Raw genomic sequence first — 21,025 nt, 5'->3', positions numbered from 1 at the left:
CGTGCTTTCTAAGCTGGAGTGAATCCTCAGGAAGGTTCTCTCTGGTGTTCTCATCAGAAGTCCTCTGTTCAGGCAGAAGGAATTCCAGACACCAAACTTCCCCTTCACAAGTGTCCCCCAATACAATAGCAACCCAACATGGTCAGAGTTTTGTCCCTCTGGCTTTTGTGGTTATCACTTGGGAACCCGTGGAGAAAACTGTAGATGTCCCAGGGATTGCCTCGCTTACTTTCCTGGCCCTCTTACCGTTCCTCACCCCTCCTTTCCTGAACCAGCTCTGGGACTTCTGTCTTCTAAGGAGCCATGGTGTTTCCCCTTCTTCTCAAGCCTTAGCAATGACTGGTGACCAAGCCTGGGACAAGGGTTCCCTCTTTGCCCTGAAGACCCATCCAGTGTTTCCTGAATAGAAGCAATCCTCTCAGACACAATTAAGTTCTGACATCCTCTCCATTCCCTCTGCAGGACTGCCATGCAGGGTGATGAAGCACTAGAAGAAAGTGCCGCCTCAATGCTCCCCCTCCGTAGATACCAAGTAACTAGAAGGAGCCACATAGTAGTGATCACAGCTACATTTAGTCCTGAAGAGACCATCCTATACGACTCTGGAAGACCAACCTCTTCCAGAGGACGATATTACACACTGACTGGCCAAAGTAATTGACAACAAGCAACTAAAAGCTAAAATCCCAATCTTTCTCTAATATACAATAAGTATGCCAGGAATGTTAGCATATTTCTTTAATATCAACACTTAAGAGGCAGAGGTAAGTGGATCTCTGAGTTAGAGGTCAGACTGGTCTACATAGTGAGTTCCAGGCCAGAGAGGGTTAAACAGTGAGATTCTGTCTCAAAAAACAAAAAACTGTATCTATGACTGACAACAAAGTCCTTTGATTTATCTGCCCTCTTTCAAACACAAAGTCACTATAAAAGTCTCTACTGATATCAATTCCTAAAAGAAATAATTTTAAGCAAGCAAACAAATGAACAAAAACCAGTCTAGCAATTTTCCTGCCTCAGCCTGCCAAGCACTGGGTGGGAGTTCACGCTCAGTGACACATGCAGACTGAGACATTGCTTCTGGCAATCCTCCTGAAACTGTCATCTAGAATTCTAGACATCATCTATTTTGATGAAGGGTGTGGTAGTTTGAATGTAATTGGCCTCTATAATTTCACAGGGAGTGGCACAATTAGGAGGTGTTGGTTTGTTGGAGTAGGTATGGCCTTGCTGGAGGGAGTCTGTCACTGTAGGGGCAGGTTTTGATGTTTAGTATACTCAGGATACTGCCCAGTGTCTTAGTCAACTTCCTGTTGCCTACAAGATGTAGTAGGAATCTCAACCACAACTGCCTGTACACCGCCATGCTCCTTGCAATGATGACAATGGACTGAGCCTCTGAAACTGTAAGTAAGCCACCCCAACTAAATGTTTTCTCTATAAAAGTTACCATAGCCAGGGTGTCTCTTCACAGCAATAAAAACCCTAAGACAAGGGGCTTTTGGTTTTGTTTGTTTGAGACAGAGTCCTGTCTCCTTGTATCCCTAGCTGTCCTGGAACTTGCTCTGTAGACCAGACTGGCCTGGAACTCAGAGGATCCACCTGCCTCTGCCTTCAGAGCTCTGGGATTAAAGATGTGAGCCACCAGGCCAGGCTTAGATGGCATTTTCTTCTGTCGTACAACTCAAAGGCTCTTTTCCTATATAGTAACACTTAACAGAACAAAAGCCTCTTCTTCCATCCCAAACATAGACCATACATAGACATTTTCTGTCTGCAGATTACTATGACCACAAAGTTGGTCTTTGTCAGCAAATGATCATGAACTTGGCCTTTGGTGTTCCTGCCAATAGGATTTGACCTGGTGACAGGCCATGTTCTCTGAGGCTTCATACAGTAAGCTTGTCTTTGGGCGACAGCATGGCAAGCCAGGCATCTTGTCAGACCCCAGATTTCACACCTCTGCTTGGGAACAGTGTTCAGTAGTATTTAAGGGTCAGTTTTCCACCACAAAGTTGCCACAGCGGAAGAGAAATTTCTAAGTATATATGAAAACAGAGACACAGAGAAAAGGCAGCCAAGAACTGCCTGACTCTGGGTAGCAAACATGAATGTCCAGACTGAACGTGGAAACAAACCTACAGGCTTATCAACTGTCATCTGCTGTCTTGTAAGAGAACACGAAGAGGGATGGAATCAAGTGAATATCACTACCCTCCAATCAATTTTAAAAACTGTTTCGATAATAGCTACAACCTAAATGGAACTGTAGGTTCTAAATGACAAGAAAAGGTGAGGACAAGGTCACGTGAAAAGGATATAGTCTGGGAAAGCCAGTGAAGTGCTTCTGAGACTACACAGATGGGGCCCACACTCTTGGGACAGGGGCAAGAACTGTGTTTCAGAAGACAAAATGGGATCAACCTTACTCACAGGACACCAAAGAACTTTAAGATGGAAATAAAAGTTCCATAGTTGTGATCCAAAGCTTCTGCAATAGGGAGCCTGGCACCATAGTTTCATTTTTGCTTGGGTCGATCTGTGCTGTATTGACCACCCCAGTCCCCGACCCACTGTGCTCATGATGCTAATTCCGTGAGCCCTGGCAAATGGCACAGATCTGCCAGTGCAGACGAATGCTGTGAACGTATTGCAAAGAAACACCACAACTCCTAATCCAGACTTTACATCAGCTGGACTACTTCCTCTTGAACACCAAGTGAGTGGCATGCCACTTACCTTCCTCAAAGCTGATAATCTTCTGTCTCACTAGAACACGGAAGTTTTCAACAGGATTCACACTTCCAACCTAGAGCAGACCCAGAGAAACACACCTGCATGTCACTTAAGGTTTTGGCAATATCCCACATCTTAGTTTCATTCCAGTCGCCGTGATAACACACCCTGACAAAAGCAACTTCCAGAAGAGTGTTGATTTGACTCACAGTTGCAGATTACAGTCCATCACAGCAGGGAAGTCACAGGGAAAGCCCTCTGAGGGAGTCTGGTTATAGCATATCCATAATCAGAACAAGTAATGTCTGCATGGGAGAGCTCAGCTGGCTTTCTGCAGTCTGTGAAGTTCCTAGGGAATGGTGCCACCTGCAGTGGGCAGGTTTTCCCACCTCAATTAGTGTAAGTGGGCTAATCCCCCATAATCATGCCCACAGATCAACCTGACCTAAACAATTTCTCTCTGAGACTCGATTCCCAGATGATTCTAGGTTATGTCAAGTTGACAGTTAAAAATTAACCATCACATCTCAGGCAAGATAGACGGCTTAATGGTGTAAGTGTGCTCTTGAAAACAAAAAAGGCCTTTCTATCATTATGACTTCCAGGATTCTGTTAAAAGAAGATTCAAAGATGGGCAAGATGGCTCACCAGGTAAAGGTACTCTGCTGCCAAGCCTAATGCCCTGAGTTCAATCCCCAGGATCCACGTGATAGACAGAGAAAACCAACTCCTGCCCTTTGTCTTATTTCTACATGTACATCATGGCATGCTCATGTGCATGTATGCAAACATGTATACATACAAAAATAGGTCACCTGTGGATTTTGATAACTAAGTAGGAAAGGGAGGGCACTGTCACTTGAGGTCATACTAAATAATTTTCCCATTATGATGACATGAGAAACAGCAACCAAAAGCTTGAGTCATTGAACTACTGGAGCAGGGGGAGCTGCTACTAGCCCTTTGACATTGATGTTTTGGTAGAATACATAAATGTGCCCATACTGAACATATCCTTTTAAAAAATAAGATCATATATACAGATGTACTGCAGTACAACTCTCTCTGATCACACCTCTGTCTTTAATCTGCATTAATCTCAACGCTAACAAGGCCTATGCAGCGCTTAGCTCTGTGAGGGCTTCCTGTGAGCACTGGTAAACTTTACAAGAAAATACATTATCCCTGCTTGACTTGGACCAGTGTGAGGAAAGTGCTCAGAGCATGAGGTTATGACTTTTCAATACTACAGAAGATTCCCATGAAGCCCAAACCACTGTTCCGACATTTGATTTTTCTGGCACATTTTTGTTTGACTTTGCTAACTGGGGAAATGCTACGATCTGCTGATTCAAAACAATGCTGCAAATATGAAGGTAATACATTCCAAGTTCCAAAAACCTTCTTTCTCATCAAAAGAAACTCTCAGGATCAAAGGGAATTTGATTTGGAAAGTCGTCACCTTGCAAATTCTGTTTTGAAGGGGGTTTTATTAGGTTTATTTTTAAATTACATGGGTGTATCTGTGTGTGGGTTTGTGCACACGAGAGCAAGCACCAATGAAGGCCAGAACTGTTGGATTCCAGGGTTATGAGCCACTCCATGTGGGTGCTGAGAACAGAACACGGGTGCTCTCAACCATCCGAGCCACCTCTCCTACCTCTGAAGTTTTACACTAGGAAGAAGATAGAAATGGTATACTTACTTTAATTTTATGTATCTGGGGAATAAGATGCAGATCATTAGCCATCCCCTATGTACCCCTATCATCTTTACTAAATGGAGAACTGTGAAATGAAGCCAGTAAGAAAATCTGCACAGGAGTGCTGCCACTGAGGTGCTCCGCTCCACATCTTATTCAGAGCTGTTTACTACAGACAGACAGATAATTCCATATCCATTCTATTAGTTACTTCCAGAAAGAAAGGAAGAACATGGGGTGGGTCCATATCATTCACAGACAGAGAGGACCGGAGAAAGTGGCATGCCAGCAGACTCATCGAACCCACGTCTTGGCCTCCCTGCAGTGGGAGGGAGGGACACAGGAAGAGCTCAGTTTACCTTGGTGACATTCCCTTCAGCCAGGCTGGAAATACTGATGTGAGTTTCTTCTTTCTCAGTCTTACATTTTTTAGCAGCAGGCCCCTCTTCGTGACTAGAAAGGAAAGAAACAGGTAAAATTTCCCCCTTAAAACAAAATAAAACAAAACAAAAATACAATACATCAGATATTTTATGTGAAAAGTGTAAAGCTATTTTCCAATCTAAAGTAAACAAACATAATGTTTAGACAGTCTTTCCAAAGAGCAGGACTCTCCTTTCAGTCCTGGGTCCCTGACAGGAGGCCTTGAGTAGTGTGGGCTTTGTTTCACAGTGGTACAGAAGGCAGCAGTGGCTGCTGCATCACAGGGTACATGAGAAAGACATCATGGCAAGCACAGGTAACGGGGTTGGACATTAACTAAGAAATCCATCTGTACACCAGCCAGCTTCCTGAACCCATCTCAGAATCCAGAATTTGCGTACACAGAACTTTGTGGCTCAAAACTCCACCTCCCCGCTGCACTAGCCTATGTAAGATTTCTATAAGCTTCTGGTTAAAGTGTCACAAGTCAAATATGCAAAAACTTCTTTTTCAAGTCTTAAATGTTTTCTTCAAAGCACACCTTTTAATTTGCTTTCTTATATCCCTGATTCTGTTCGGGCATGGTGCTAACAAAGTCCAATAGCATCCATCAATATGCCAAGGAAAGATCGCTCCAAGAAAGGCTATCAAACATCTGCCTCAAGCCACATATTGGCTTTAATAACATGCTAGCTCCAAAGTCATGAGGACGTTAGGGTAATCATAGAAGAAAAAGAATCCCAATCCAAAGTTCCTGCCCATCATCTCCCCCACATGATGAAACACAAAGACATGAAGAATTTTCTCCTGGAGAAATAGTAAGTGTAGGCTAAGGGCAGCCAACAAGAAACAACTGAAATCAGTAACTAATGAATTTGTGACTATGTTCTAATGAATCAGTAACTAATGAACTTGTGACTATGTTCTAGTTAGGGCTGGGGAGATGACTCAGTGAGTCAAGTGTCTTGCAAGCAGACAGACCTGAGTTCATGGTATGTGTATGTGTGGTGTATAGATGTGGTAGTGTGGTGTGTGTATATATGTATGTGTGTGTGTGTTTTTGTGTGGTTTGGTGTGTGTGTACACATGTGTGTGTGTGTACATGTGTGCACGTGTGTGTGGTGTGTTTGTGATGTGTGGTGGGGGACTCTGTGTGTGTGTCTCTGTGTCATAATGGTACACTGTAGTTCTAGTGTTTGGGAGGTAGAGACAGGTGGATCCTTGGGAATCTTAACTTACTAGGTGAGCCACAGGCCAGTGAGAGATCCTGTCTCAGGAAATTTTTTTTTTAATATTTATTTATTTATTATGTATACAATATTCTGTCTGTATGCCTGAAGGCCAGAAGAGGGCGCCAAACCTCTTTACAGATGGTTGTGAGCCACCATGTGGTTGCTGGGAATTGAACTCAGGACCTTTGGAAGAGCAGGCAATGCTCTTAACCACTGAGCCATCTCTCCAGCCCTCAGGAAAATTTTTTAAATGTGGATGTTGCCAGAGAAATGACATCCACAGTTGTCCTCTGGCTTCTGCACATTAATGTGCATATAAATACAAACATGCATACATATGTACACACATACATATACACCAATAAATAATCTATTTTAATTGACAAACTATGTCAAAAATAACAAAGTTTTAAAACAAGAAACATTATTGCGGTATGAATAACTGGAGCTAATGAATACACACATTACTTTACCTGCTCTTTTCTTCTTTAATTGTAATGGGAATAGCTAAAATCTCTCTATGAAATCCCTCTCCTTTGGTGAATTTGAGCGGTGTGGGTTTGAATCAAACTCAAAGTCTTGTGCATGCCAGGCACCCTTCCCTCCATTAAAGATTTTCAATACTATTATTTCAAATGTATTGGCTTTTTGCTCAAATCCCTACCTTCAAATAATGAATCTTAAAAATTAAGAGAAAATTAGGAAAGCAAATAAGGAGCTCTCTCTTACTCGCAGAATAATCAGCACAGTCATAAGCTGTGTGTGACCTAAAACTTCTATTCACTGACATTTCCCTTTGAGAAGCAGAGAGGACAATAAGATGAGGGCAGGTGGTGTAAGGGTGAAGTCATCACGGCTCCCCCCTTTCTAGAAGTGTACAAGTGCGTAAGGGCCGACAGCAGACATGGAAGAGAAGAACACAGACCAGAGGGAGACAATTCTGACAGACAGAGTGTGAAGACAAGCCAGAGCCAGCCACTGCAGCTGGACTGCACCAGAGAGACAGGAACAGAGCACAGGTGATGATCTGGGGACAAATATACCTGGCTTCCAGGCTCAGTGTTTTGTACATTTTTTTATTTGAAATTTTAACTTATTTCTCTTCCTCCTCCTCCTCCTCCTCCTCCTCCTCCTACTCCTCCTCCTCCTCCTCCTTCTGTGTGTGTGTGTGTGTGTGTGTGTGTGTGTGTGTGTGTGTGTCCACATGCTACAGCTTGCATGTAGAGGTCAGAGGACATGAGGCAGCTGGATCTCTCTCCACTGCGAATTCTAGGAATCCAACTTAGGCCACCAGGCTTGTACAGCAAATGCTTTTATCTGCTGAGCCATCTTGCCAGCCCTAGTCTCAGCCTCTCACAACTTCTTGGTACAGGCATATGATTTGATTCTAGGATATAATCTAGATTTTAGAGTTTACTTACGGATTACCACTCAGCTGAGCTTCACTTTTCTCCTAACGAAAGCACAGCAATGGAAATTACCTTTAGTATATCAATTATCCTCTTCCTAAACACAAATTAACATATAATATCAAGAAGCATCACTGAGAGAGGACTCAGTGATTAAGAGCATTTGCTGTTCTTGCAAAGATACAGGCTTGGTTCCCAGCACTGACATGGTAGATCACCACTGTCTGTATGTAACTCCAGATTCAGGGGATCTAACATCCTCTTCTGGCCTTCACAGACAGAAACACACGAGGTGCATATACATACGTGCAGGCAAACACTCGTAAAAATTAATGAATGAATAAATGAAGGAACAAATCTGGACCTGCATAAGGAGCATATGTCCTGCCTGGATTTCTGCACGTCTTTCTGCATCAGATAAATGCCTCTCTCTGTCTCTTCTCTCTGTCTCCAGCGCAAGATGCAAATCCAACATTTGGCCAGCACAAATTGGTCTTTAAGACTTTTCTTAAGTCACAAACTTGGGTGGGTAGGGAATGGAGTAGATCCAGGAAAAGTTGGAGGAAGAGGGTTGAATATGATCAGAATGTGTTTTATAAAACTCAAAACTCTCAAAGAATAAAAATAAATATAAATCTTTTTTAAAAAGAATGAAGTGTTACACATACAAAGTGTCACACTAAGTCCTGTGGAGTTAAATCACATGAAGAGTTTCTTAGGCCTCTAAAAGAAGATTTGAGGAAAGAAAGGATAAAAGTATATAGTATATGTACCATATTCCCTGCTGTATCCAGCAGGTAAAAACTGCCCCAGAAATAAGTACATAGTAAAATTTTAATATGGTTAACAGTTTCAAGGTCAGGCAATTAATAGTAGTATTATAAATTTTGCATTTAATACTCACGACATCTATGTGAAATGGGAAAGGACAATGACAAAGGACAATGATAATCTCTGAATTATCTATGAAGATTCTACACCCCAGAAAGCAGAAACTACCCATTCAGCCACATGGACACACAAACCTTAACAGTGTTGCATTAGGATGTTGGGACCATTAGCAAAATACTTTCACTTGGTAATTAATAGCAAAATGTATAAGCAACATTTATGTGTCATCCATTGAGCTAGATTCTAAATCCTGAATTTGCAAACATTAATTAATAGTGTTCTCAATACTTCCAACAAGGACAAATTTAAGAAAGGTAAATACAAAAACAGACAAGATACTGTGCTAAGAAACACATCACATCTAGCAAGTGGCGGTACCAGCTGCGGCACAGGATGCAGCTGGAAGGGCTAGAGAGAGCAGAAATGGAAGGGGCTGGGGTGCGATCCACTGACAGAGCACATGTGTGAGGCACTGGAGTCAATCCCCAACCAAAGTGGCAAGGGTAAGGAAAGCAATAGTGTTTTCAAAGTAGCGGGACTGTGTAGACTTCTGTCTGCTGGGCCCTCCCTTTGTGTAACAGTCTGATCATCTTAGGTGGCAAGTAGGAGGAGGCGACTGAAAGCAAGATTAATATGCATTGTAAGAATCAGAACTAAACAGAGAACTCTCAACAGAGGAATCTAAAATGGCTGAAAGGCACTTAAGGAAATGCTCAACACCCTTAGTCATCAGAGAAATACGAATCAAAACAACTCTGAGATTCCATCTTACACCTGTAAGAATGGCCAACATCAAAAACACTGATGACAACTTATGCTGGAGAGATTGTGGGGAAAAGGGAAAACTTCTGTAGTGCTGGTGGGAATGCAAGCTGGTACAACCCCTTTGGATGTCAGTGTGGCAATTTCTCAGAAAATTAGGAAACAACCTTCCTCAAGACCCAATAATATCACTTTTGGGTATATATCCAAAGGCTGCTCAATCGTGCCACAAGGACATATGCTTACCTATGTTCATAGCAGCTTTGTTTGTCATAGCCAGAACCTGGAAACAACCGAAATGCCCCTCGACCAAAGAATGGATAAGGAAAATGTGGTACATTTACACAATGAAGTACTACACAGAAAAAAATAACAACAGCTTGAATTTTGCAGGAAAATGGATGGAGCTAGAAAACATTCATTTTGAGTGAGGTAACCCAGACACAGAAAGATAATTATAACATGCAGTCACTCATAAGTGGTTTTTAAACATAAAAGCAAAGAAAACCAGCCCACAAATCACAATCTCAGAGAACCTAGACAAAAATGAGGATCCTAAGAGATATATACATGGATCTAATCTTCATGGGAAGTAGAAAAAGACAAGATCTCCTTAGTAAATTGGGAGCATGGGGACCTTGGGAGAGGGTTGAAGGGGGGGTGGGTAATGTAGAGCTCAATAAAAAAGAATAAGAACTAAACTGAGCAGTGGTAGCGCACACCTTCCAGGACAGCTAGGGCTACACAGAGAAACCTGTCTCAAAAAAAAAAAAAAAAAAGGAAGAATCAGAACTATTGAAATCTTGTTCGATATGTGGAGTGTAAGGGTACTTTTCTGGGAAAAGGTTCACAGTTTTGTATCAAATGAGTCCATCACATGGGGGTGGGATTAAGAATAATGGCATTAAAGAACTTTAAGCAGCTATAATGTGGTCTAACTCTTTTTTAAAATATAAAACATCCACTCATGCTAAAAAGATGACTCGGAATAAATGCACCTGCCACCAAACCTGACCCATATGACAGAAGAGAATCAACTCCACAGGTTGTCCTTGGACATGTGTACCAGAGTGCAGGCATATTTCCCAACCCCCCCCCAACACACATACACACACACACACACAAATTTTTAAAAATGTAATACATTTTTTTAAACTTCTCTCTAATCAGCTGGCAGCCTCTGGGTATCTCAGAAATAGGTAATCAGAGCTAGGTGGTGATAATGTATGCCTTTAACCCAGCACTCAGGAGGCAGAGACAGGCAGATCTCTGTGAGTTTGAGGCCAGCCTCGTCTACAAAATCTAGTTCCAGGACAGGCTCCAAAGCTACAGAGAAACCCTGTCTCAAAAAAACTCAAAAAAGAAGTAATCAAGAGAGATTACTAAAAAGAGTAAGGTGGCCTTAGAAAGTTAAGAATTTCTACTCCACCCACTCTGATGAGGGAGCCCAAAGATTAAACTGCTCACCAATGGCCACTGATATAATCAATCTTGCCTATGTAATGAAATTTTCAAAAGCTCACAAAGGGGGGCTGGAGAGATGGCTCTGCAGTTAAGAGCACTGGCTGCTCGTCCAGAGGATTGAAGTTCAGCTTCCAGCACCCATATGGGGCTTACAACTGTCTGCAACTCCAGTAATAGAAATCCAACGCCTTCTTCTGGCTTCTGTGGGCACTACATGCACATGGTGCACAGACACATATGCAGCCAAAGCACCCATGCACATAAATTATTTTAGTTTTTAAAAAGTTGAAAAGGTGGGGTTCAGACAGCCTCTGAACAGCTGAACATATGAAGGGTCCCAGATCATGGTTCCTCAAAGGCTCAGAAGCTTGGAGACCTTCCTAAATACCTCACTCTGTGCACCTCTTCCTCTTCATTGCTCACATCTCTTACAGTAAACCAGGAAATGTTGATAAAAGAAACACAAGACTTGCTGAGGGAGCAGAGTGTTTGGAAAGGAATGAGACTACAAGGAAGGAAACTGGCTATCAGTAAGACAGGCTGAAACAGAAGGCACAAGACCCGCCAAGGCAATGCTGCTGTGAAATGCTATTAAGGGCTAAAGAGCCAGTCACTAAGCCAAGCACGGTTCAATGATCTCACTAAAGCTGTGTAGCAGCCCTCAGGATTATCTACTGTCACTGTCTTCTAGAGATGAGCAGATGAAGGCCCATCAAATACAGGTATCTGTTTTGCACAGCTAAACCTGCCAATTCCAAATGCCAGTAAGGGGAAGTGCCTGGGTTTAGATTCAAACCTACCTGACTCCAAAATCAATGCCATTAGCCATTATACTAACCTGAACTAAAAGGAGCAGATTTGGGATAAATTTAATACAGCTTGGTAAACCAATTAGACACGGAAGGTTAAAGAAAGGGATGACTCCCAAGAAAGCAGGTGCCGTCCTCTGAAACAGGAAATAACAGCCTGGAGAGGTACTACAAAGAAGCATGCTGGAAGAAAGACAGTGCAGGAGCCATTTCTGTACACACAGAATTTGAGATAAATACAGGCATCTGAGCCACCATGGATGGAATTCAGACGGACTTTGTGGTTTTTGAAGCCCTGTACATGAAATGTCAATGGTGTGAGACCTATGTTGTGCGGGTAAAATGGTATTATGGGCTGAGTGAGCTCTGGATTCAGACTGCTCACATTTATTAAATCCTTCCTCCAACCCTTTCCAACTGAGATCTCAGGCAAGTTGTTCCTTTTCTCCAATCCCTGGCCTTCTCAGATTTAAGATGGCATCAACAAAGCAACCTACTTCATAGGATGGCCAGAGGGTCTAGGCAGACAGCGTGAGGAAGGCACCTCATGTCATACTGTGTTCAGTAAATGCAGCTGTTCTGAGGACAAGACTAGATGCACAACTCACACAAGGATGGCAGAGAAAGAAAGCATCAGAGGACTCTGGCAGGGTTTTGAAAGATTAGGAAGAAAAATCTGAAAGCTTAGGGGAGATACACAAGTTTGAAGAGGGAAGAATAACTGGCAATGTCAAATGCTACAAAGAGAAAAGTCACTGAAGAAAAGGGCTGCAAGGTTAAGGAAATTGAAGCAGTTGTAGCCTTTGGATCTTCAGAGAGGCAGCGGAGGGAAGGAGAACGAGCGGAGAAAAGCAGTGGTGTAGACTATTCTTCCAACAGGCCCAGCCTGCAGAAGGAACTGCGATTAGAACAGCAATTAGTAACAAGTAGCACTCGAGGGAGGAGTCTGGAGTGATTGTTTTGTTTAGATGAAAGGAATGTCAACATGAAGAAGATGGGGACAGAGGAAAGAAGACATTATTAGTGGACCAGGATAACAGATACAACAGATGGCAGCTCAAGCTACAAGGAAGGTGAAGGGTGATGGATGTGGTGTCCTATGTCCACTGGGCCTGGAGAAAAGGAAGTAAAAGTGACTGCAAAGTAGGTATATCAATCAGAGATTAGACGGTCCATAAAACTGAGAAGAACCCACCTACAGCCGCAACTTTCTCTATGAAATCACTACTACTGTTGTCATTGATAATGTGTTAGTGATATGATGAGGGTCTTTAGGAGAGTGTCTAGTGACAAGCACTGTTAGGATAGGACAGGATAAGACAGGATAGGATAGGATGGGATGGGATGGGATGGGATGGGATGGGATGGGACGGGACGGGACGGGACGGGACGGGACGGGACGGGACAGAATAGAATAGAATAGAATAGAATAGAATAGAATAGAATAGAATAGAATAGCCTTGCAGTCAGTGAAAAACCAATCCCCCTTCTCAGTGCCTCCCAACCTTTTATCATGGCATATAGAAATGGTACCTGGTCACATATGTGAGTAAGGTCAGGGACCCATGACACAGGTACTCTTGGCCTTCTCCTCAGCTGGTGGGAATCAACATGTTTCTTCACATGTAACTTGTTTGTGCCATAGCAATAGTTTGCTCTTTGGAACTATAAACTTTGAAAAGACTATCTCCAAATATTCCTAGCAATATTACTGCAGGAAAGCTCAGACCTGCTAGTTAAGAGCTTAAACTGAAGTTGACTGCAAGATTCGACTGCTCTAGTGCCTAGGAATGGGTTTTGTTCTTTAGAGGAAAGGAAACTGGATGTGCTGGGCATGCTTGTAATCCTGACTCTCAGGGAGCAGGAGCAAGTGGACTGAGTTCAAGGCCAGCCTGGGCTACATTGTGAGACCCTGTCTCAGAGAGAGAGAGAGAGACAGACAGACAGACAGACAGACAGACAGACAGATGTGGTGGGGCTCACACATATAATCCTAGCCTTTAGGAAGTAGAAGCAAGAGGATCAGAAGTTCAAGGTCATCCTCAGCTAGACTGGTAAGGCCAGCCTGGGCTATATGAGTTTCTGTCTCAAAAAAGATTTGTGAGGGAAGGTATTTGGGGATATAACTGGACCAATAAAAAGCTATAGCTAGGCAGGCAGTAATCTAGTTACTATTCTTTGAGAGAGTATTCAATAAAATAGTCTTTAAAAAAGAAAAAGAGAAACTATAGATCTCTGGATAGGTCTGTGTTTTCCATGGGTTTTGTTTTAACGGCATGTGTCTATAGACAGCACTGTTTTTATGTAATTCTTATCAGACATTTCCGCACAGTCTCAGCGTAGCTGCGTTATCAGGAAGGTCTTGGTAATATTGGGCACCTCCTCGGGCACTGGGTGGCTTTAGTGAATAACAGATAATGGAAGACTGCAAGGCCTACAGGCCTAAGCATGAGAATCTCTCCAGCTGTCTGTTTAGAATTATCTCTGGCTTGCCGGGCGGTGGTGGCGCACGCCTTTAATCCCAGCCCTTGGGAGGCAGAGGCAGGCGGATCTCTGTGAGTTCAAGACCAGCCTGGTCTACAGAGCTAGTTCCAGGACAGGCTCCAAAACCACAGAGAAACCCTGTCTCGNGATAGGATAGGATAGGATAGGATAGGATAGGATAGGATAGGATAGGATAGGATAGGATAGGATAGGATAGGATAGGATAGGATAGGATAGGATAGGCGCTGTGTTGGGTTCTAGGTAAACAGCCTCCTGGCAAACCTATGAGACAGGTATTGCTACACCTTCTGCCTACAGCCACACAGTGACAGGAGCTAACTCAGGCAGGCTGACTTTGGACTCTCAAGTCTGGAACGCGAGTCAGATGAAGCTGTCTGCTGAGGGTAAATGGGGAGAGAAGTCTCAGGGAACTTGAAAAGAACAGCAGGCCTCAGATGATCTGTGCAGAGTCCGACAGAAAGCAAGGGCAAGAGTGTGTCATGTCCACAGGGCTGGACTTCAGATGTCCCAGCTCTGCTGCAACACCTGTCTTAGAGACGATACTTTCACTTCAAGGGATATGCCGCCATGAAGGGATGAGGCTCTCAGACAATGCAGACAGCAGGTAGTACAATGTGGGACTCCAGGCAGGGGCCAACGGAGCTCTTTCCCTTTAGAAATAAGGACACCACCCCCACAAGCACAGGAATCCGACAGGCTGCAGAGGAACAGCACTTTCTCAGCTGTGTTGTGTTCTCAGAATGACGCCATATCGCTGACTTTAGACGACTGACTTATCTCCCAACAGTTCAGAGTGCTTAAGCACTGGAGTTTGTTGTCATGGTATCTCTTGAAATGAGACTGTTTGCAATTTTTTCAATTATTATTGGCGAGGGGCATGTGCCATGGTGGGGAGGCCATAGGACCACTTTATTGAGCTGGTTTTCTACATCTACCTCCAGGTAGGCAGGCTTGCCAAGCAAGAATCTTTACCCTATGATTCATCTTGCCTGCCCTGTATTTAGAGGAAGAATATGGGAACATACAGATAAAATTATTTAACCAAAATCCTATCAAGTGACATCACTGGTATAAAAACTAGTAACTCCTTACGTAAGACTTTTTTTTTTTAATCATAAAATTTCCTCAGTAGACAACTATCACTCCCAAATCTTAGTCCCTTATCTGTCTACTAGAAATAGGTAAACTGGATTCAAGGATACAAAAATACAAAATACAGCTTAGTACTAGCAATCTAGTTTTTCCTTCTAGAATAACCTTTAAGATTAACTGGAACCTTTTCATTAAAATGGAAGAGTTAATAATCCATGTGAAAGACACTGAATCATCCTTGAACAGAGAAGGTGCTAAGTAAGTATGTGCTGAATTCCTACAGTTCTTAAGGACTAAGGCAGGCTTCTGAATAAAAGGTAGAGAGCAGGAAGTGTGCAAGCACGCTTGCGTGAGCTAGTTCCTAGGCCCGGGCAGATCGCTGGTCTGTGCTGCATCCTACCACACGAGCAAAAACAACAAACTGAGTACCCCAGGCTTCCAGGGCAAGGAGTGACAGGACCACAGCTGAAGGTGCAGTCCGTGCAGGGATCAGGTCATGGCACAACAGCCTTCTGGGTCTCTGTGGCTTGGGTTTTAACCAGCTAATTTACATTTTAAGCAAAGGAAGAGAAGAAAGGGCCCATTGCTTTCCCACAGTACCAGAAGGTAATAAAGATCACGCACTGGAGTTTAATGCCGGGAGAGAATGGCCCTGTGATGGCAGTGAGACTAGAGTTAGGAGCTGCTATGAATTGGCTCCAGTGGTGTACGGGCAGAGAAAGATGGAGACGAAGTGCATTTTTTAGGGAGAAGCTTCCTGTGTAGAAGGCAGGATAGAACAAAAGAGCCATAAGCCTCTCCGGGGTGCCATAGGAGTTCATGAACAGAATCAATCCAGTTTTATTTTGTTTTTCTTTCAACTCTGACAAAGCTTGGGCTGTTTACCTCTGGGAAGCCGTGAAAAATGCAAAGCTTTCTATTCCACTTGTACAATAACTCACCAAACATTGATTTATAGAAACCAATGAAGTTTCTGGAAATTAACTCATCCTTTTCCACTGGGTATTTATAAATAGCAAGCCTTACTTTGTCAATGAAGATGCAGCTGTGGGAAGGACAGAGAAGAAAACGGGGCAGCAGGGAGGATCACGGTCTGAGGTCAAATCTCAAAAGGCAACAGAAAGAAATATTACTTTGACTTGCTTAAGAAAAAAACTCACCAATAACTAGTCAATGTCACAAACCCAAAGGATTCTAGATAGTGAACAATTTCTTCTGGCTTACTTTTGTTTATATGGAAATTAATACAGATTCTGAACGAAATGTGAAGACAAACACTCATCAGCCATTTGCAAGCTGGGCTGACATATACAAACTGCAATTCCCTCCTTAGCCTGCAAAGACCTCCCTAATGCCATAATCAGCATGTCAGGGATGCGCTAGCAGAGCAGCTAATGGGCCATGGCTTTCACTGTTCTCCTCAGTTTCCCTCCAAAGATCTTACTGACACTTCACCACCACCACAGAACCCTCATGATGCCCAGCCTGCTCCTGCCATCCCCAGCTCTTTACTTTAGAAAGGGGACAATTCAGGACCAGCAGGACGACCTGTGACCAAGCCGGACAGCTTGAATTTGATCCTGAAACCCATAGGGAAGAAAGAAAGAAACATCCATAAGTTGTCTCTGACCTACACACACAGAAATAGAGAAATAAACATAAAATAAAAATTGTTTAAAAAGGGGGAAATTCAGCTTTGAGTATTCACAAATCTGTTAGCCTTCCTATGTATAATTCACAGAAACTTTATTGTTGATGCAAAAGCCAACCCATGCCAAAAGGTTGAGCCCAGGTGGACATCAAGGATAACCTATGACTCTAATGGACAGGTATGAGAACTTTGTATTCCCACACAAGAATTAAAAAGCTGTGCTGACCCCCTCTGTGATTCCAGAAAACCCTGGGCAGCACCATAATTCCAGACTTGCCCCCACCCCTCACCCCTGCACTGCTATAAATATCAAAGGTGACTACAGCAAATACTCACTCATCTTGGAAAATGTCCTGAGCAGTCACTTGATCCTTTTTCTTGATGGCTTCCGTCAGAGGGAAAAGGGTCTTTACTTTAGAAAGAGGAATCTCACACTTGGCTTTCATCTCAGTGGGGGGATTGAGCATACTCAAAATATGCGGCTGAATTGGGGGCAGACGGTCCTGGGGGTATAAGGCCCGGTGCAGCAGACACTACAAGGAAAGCACAAAGGCTAGAGGATGATGGCAACATCCAATACGGACTTGTTCTCTGGTCAGCAACTCTCATCTTTAATTGGAAGGGCTGAGACCCATGGCAAACAGAAGAGACAGAATAGGATGGCTCGGAGGACAATGGCCACATCTCAAAACAGCTATGAAACCAGACTCAAGCACAGAAGCTAACCCTCTGCAAGTCTTCAGGAGGGCCCTCATCTTATAACCACTCAGGGAACACCAAGGTTCCCCAAGACATAGCTCCCTACCCTCCAAGACTCCAGAGTAACCTTTTCCTTCCCTTAATCACAGGCGCTTTCTCTTTCACTTGGGTTTCCAAGACAGAGGCTAAAGGGGAGCTGCCCACTCTGAGCCCCAGGAGAACCTGAAAGACATGACACAAGCCACCAGGGAGAGCACACCGTGAGCCCGCCTCAACCTGCTGCCCTCTCCCCTGCTGACACCACCACTCTTGCCTGCTTCTAGCCCAGCCACCTTCTAACAGGTCTCTCAGCTTCTGCTGCCACTGTTCTCCGGGACCCTGAGTCACCTGAAAGTGAGTTCCCTGCATCACCTGAAAGTGAGTTCTGGTGCACTTTAAATCTGAAATGGTCCACATTCTGAAGCTTATTCCCCAGCTAGTGAGTGTGACCTTCGGGGGCTGGGGTAAGCTGGTGGCGGTAGGTCACTACCCAAACCTTGCTTCCAACATGCTCCTCCCTGCCCTCCACAATGTAGACAGTCATCTCTACCATGCGCTGCCCCCACCATGGAATGAGCTGCTCCACCTGCCTTCCCAGCTGTAAAAACCCCTAAAACTGAGCCAATGTACACCTTCCCTCCCTTGTTTCTGTGAAGTATTCTGGAGACACAAAAGTGGCTCCTACAAGCTCCTTCCCACAGCCTGGGAGGTCCTGTACAACACAGCCCGATTCCGAATCTAGCCCTACCATTTGCCTCCTTAATCACAATCTAGTAAAGACGACCCCTCTGAGTTCACTCGAGCCAAGCTCAGTCCTGTCTCTGAGTCCTTAGCTCATTACTCCTCCTGTCTCTTCTGCCTGTTCCCTTTTTATCATTCTGGTCTTTGCTCAGATATCAATCTCTCAGAAAGACTTCCCCTGACGTTGTAATGAAGCAGCCTCTCCACTCTGCGCTATCACCTAATAAAACTCCAACATTTCCCAATTCTGTGGTTTTCAAGCATTTATTTAAAACCGTCCAATTGCTTAGTTCACTTATTTATTATCTAGCCCTTCCCCTTGAAAACAGAGGTCCCTTGTTTACTGACAAACTGTAAGCACAGAGAATATGTCCCACATATAATAAGTGTCTAGCAGATACTGATTGAGAACAAGGATGTCAGAAAGGAGCACCGAGAGTGGGGGAGGACCAAGAGCAAGGCAGGCTGTCCGCCGCCCAAGTGAGTGAACTGGACACAGGCTGCTTCCACTGGGGCATCTGCGCTGCCTTAGTCTAAGTCAGGCGTCGGCAGCACTTGTATCTGACCAAAAAGTCAGTCTCTAACACAAAGGTTCTCAGCCTTCCTGACGCTGCAACCCTTTAGTGCAGTTAGTTCCTCATGCTGTGCTGACCCCAACCTTACAATTACTTTCATTGCTACGTCACAACTGTAATTCTGCTACTGTTATGAATGTTAATGCAAATATCTGATATGCAGGATATCTAATATGTGACCCCAGTGAAAGGGTCAACACAAAAGAAGGGGTCATGACCCACAGGTTGAGAACAACTGCTCTAACAGTACACAAGGTAGGCAATCAGATGCCATTAAGAAAAAATGGAGGGCTGGAGAAGATGGCTCAGAGGTTAAGAACACTGACTGCTCTTCCAGAGGTTCAGAGTTCAATTCCTAGCAATCACATGGTGGCTCGCAGCCATCTGTAATGAGATCTGGTGCCCTCTTCTGGCCAGCAAGCATACTGAATACTGTATATATAATAAATAATAAATAAATAATAGCAAGCAGACAGAGTACTGTATATATAATAAATAAATACATTTAAAAAAAAGAAGAAAAAAAATGGAGTGAGACAGCTCGTCGATGTCTCCCTCCTGTGAAGAAGGCTCTAACCAGCCCATTTCATTTATTACTGCCATGGCTTGGACCCAGGTCTCGCACATGCTGGGCACACGCATGTGTCACTAAGCTGCCCCTGCCCTATTCCCACATGTAAACAGCTTGCATATTAGTAATATTGAAGGAAAAAGAGCTGGATAGCTTTTGCAATTTCACATCACAAAGTATATTATTTATTCTATTCCATCAACTGTTTCCCTACAACAAAGAAAATGTAAAAAAGAAGTTTTCATCCTATGGAAAGAAAAATTCTGGTGTTGATAGTGAGTATCACTTAGGAGTCCGTATCCTGCAAATCCTAGGGACCCCTCAGGAATTCCACACCAATTTCATCTATAAAGTCCATGTGCTCTTCCCTCCAGCATCCCCTTTCAACACACCAACAAGCCTTCCCTGTCTACAGTATGCTCATTTCTTTCAGAGTTCACCCCCTGCTTGGTGTGTTCCTAATACCTGACTCCCTTGAGCTTCATCGGCCTTTTCATGGGTTCTCTGTTCTAGACACTGATCCTTTGTTGGGGGTATTGCTGACAAAACCTCTTCACCCACTCTGTGGTTCTCTTCACTCCATCAACTGTTTCCTTTTGTGTGCAAAGTGTTTGAATTTCGTGAGGCCCCACTGTCAATTGCTGGCCTTATTTCCTGATGACAAGAGTCCTTTTGAGAAAATCCTTGTCCACACCTAGAAGTGGTTTCCCTCCTTCTCCCTGAGTCCTCTCTAGACAAATGAGATTGGCTAAACAAATGGCTCTCCATGCTGCCAGGCTTATGTACTTACAGCACCAGGCCCTCGCCACATCAGGCTCCTTTTTTCTCTTCTAGATCTCTGTTCAATGTTACTACCTCAGAGGGGGTTTCCATAGGCTGTCCATGCACGCGCTCTCTCCCCTCCTGTTCCCATCCCACTGCTGACCTATGGCTTTAGAGGCAGGCAGATCTCTGTGAGTTTAAAGCCAGTCTGATCTATGTATTGAGTTCTAGGCCAGCCATCTCAAAAAGAAAAAGGGAAGGAGGGAGGGAAAGGAAAGGAAAGGAAAGGAAAGGAAAGGAAAGGAAAGGAAAGGAAAGGAAAGGAAAGGAAAGGAAAGGAAAGGAAAGGAAAGGAAAGGAAAGGAAAGGAAAGGAAAGGAAAGGAAAGAGAACCAGAACTGCTGACCTCTCCTTTCTCACCTGGAACAGTCTCTGAAATTCGGGATTTGGAATTTTGGAGACTGGAAACAAGTCTTCAACGGTGTCTTCTTCCTCACTCTTCCTTACCAAGCTCATAGCATCAATCAGATCGCCAACAGCACTCAGCTGTGCCTCTTAAAACAGCGATGAACCCAGAAGCAAACAGGGAAAAAAAAAAAGATTATTTCTATTTATTCTCCATCAAATCAAATGCTTTCCACCTCTGAATGCCGCAGCACCTGCTCTGCCAACAAGAATCCCCTAGTGGGGCTGGAGAGATGGCTCAGTGGTTAAGAGCATTGCCTGCTCTTCCAAAGGTCCTGAGTTCAATTCCCAGCAACCACATGGTGGCTCACAACCATCTGTAAAGAGGTCTGGCGCCCTCTTCTGGCCTTCAGGCATACAGACAGAATATTGTATACATAATAAATAAATAAATAATAAATAAATATTAAAAAAAAACTCTTTTATAAAAAAAAAAAAAGAATCCCCTAGTTATCCAAGTGCTTAACCTGACCTTTGGTTTTCTCATCTGAGAAAAG

The 21,025-nt window shown here is 43.6% G+C and overlaps 1 protein-coding gene across 1 annotated transcript in view; it reads right to left on the bottom strand.

Annotated features, from left to right (window-relative positions):
* The window catches only part of Xrcc5 (X-ray repair cross complementing 5), a 92,862-nt gene that overhangs the window by 33,982 nt on the left and 37,855 nt on the right, over positions 1-21,025 (bottom strand). Inside the window, exons 13-16 of the mRNA XM_050123763.1 lie at positions 20,484-20,617; positions 17,013-17,209; positions 4,798-4,891; positions 2,740-2,809 (exon numbers count right to left, since the gene is read on the bottom strand). Coding sequence (XP_049979720.1) covers positions 2,740-2,809; positions 4,798-4,891; positions 17,013-17,209; positions 20,484-20,617 — 495 coding nt within the window. The remainder of the gene's footprint in view (positions 1-2,739; positions 2,810-4,797; positions 4,892-17,012; positions 17,210-20,483; positions 20,618-21,025) is intronic.

The sequence above is a fragment of the Alexandromys fortis genome, unplaced genomic scaffold (genome assembly GCF_014885135.2).
Source record: "Alexandromys fortis isolate MF-2015 unplaced genomic scaffold, M_Fortis_MF-2015_v1.1 scaffold_220, whole genome shotgun sequence".
NCBI classification, from domain to species: Eukaryota; Metazoa; Chordata; class Mammalia; order Rodentia; family Cricetidae; genus Alexandromys; species Alexandromys fortis.
The sequence above is the reverse complement of the archived record's forward strand: the minus strand, read 5'-3'. Positions and strand labels throughout refer to the sequence as shown.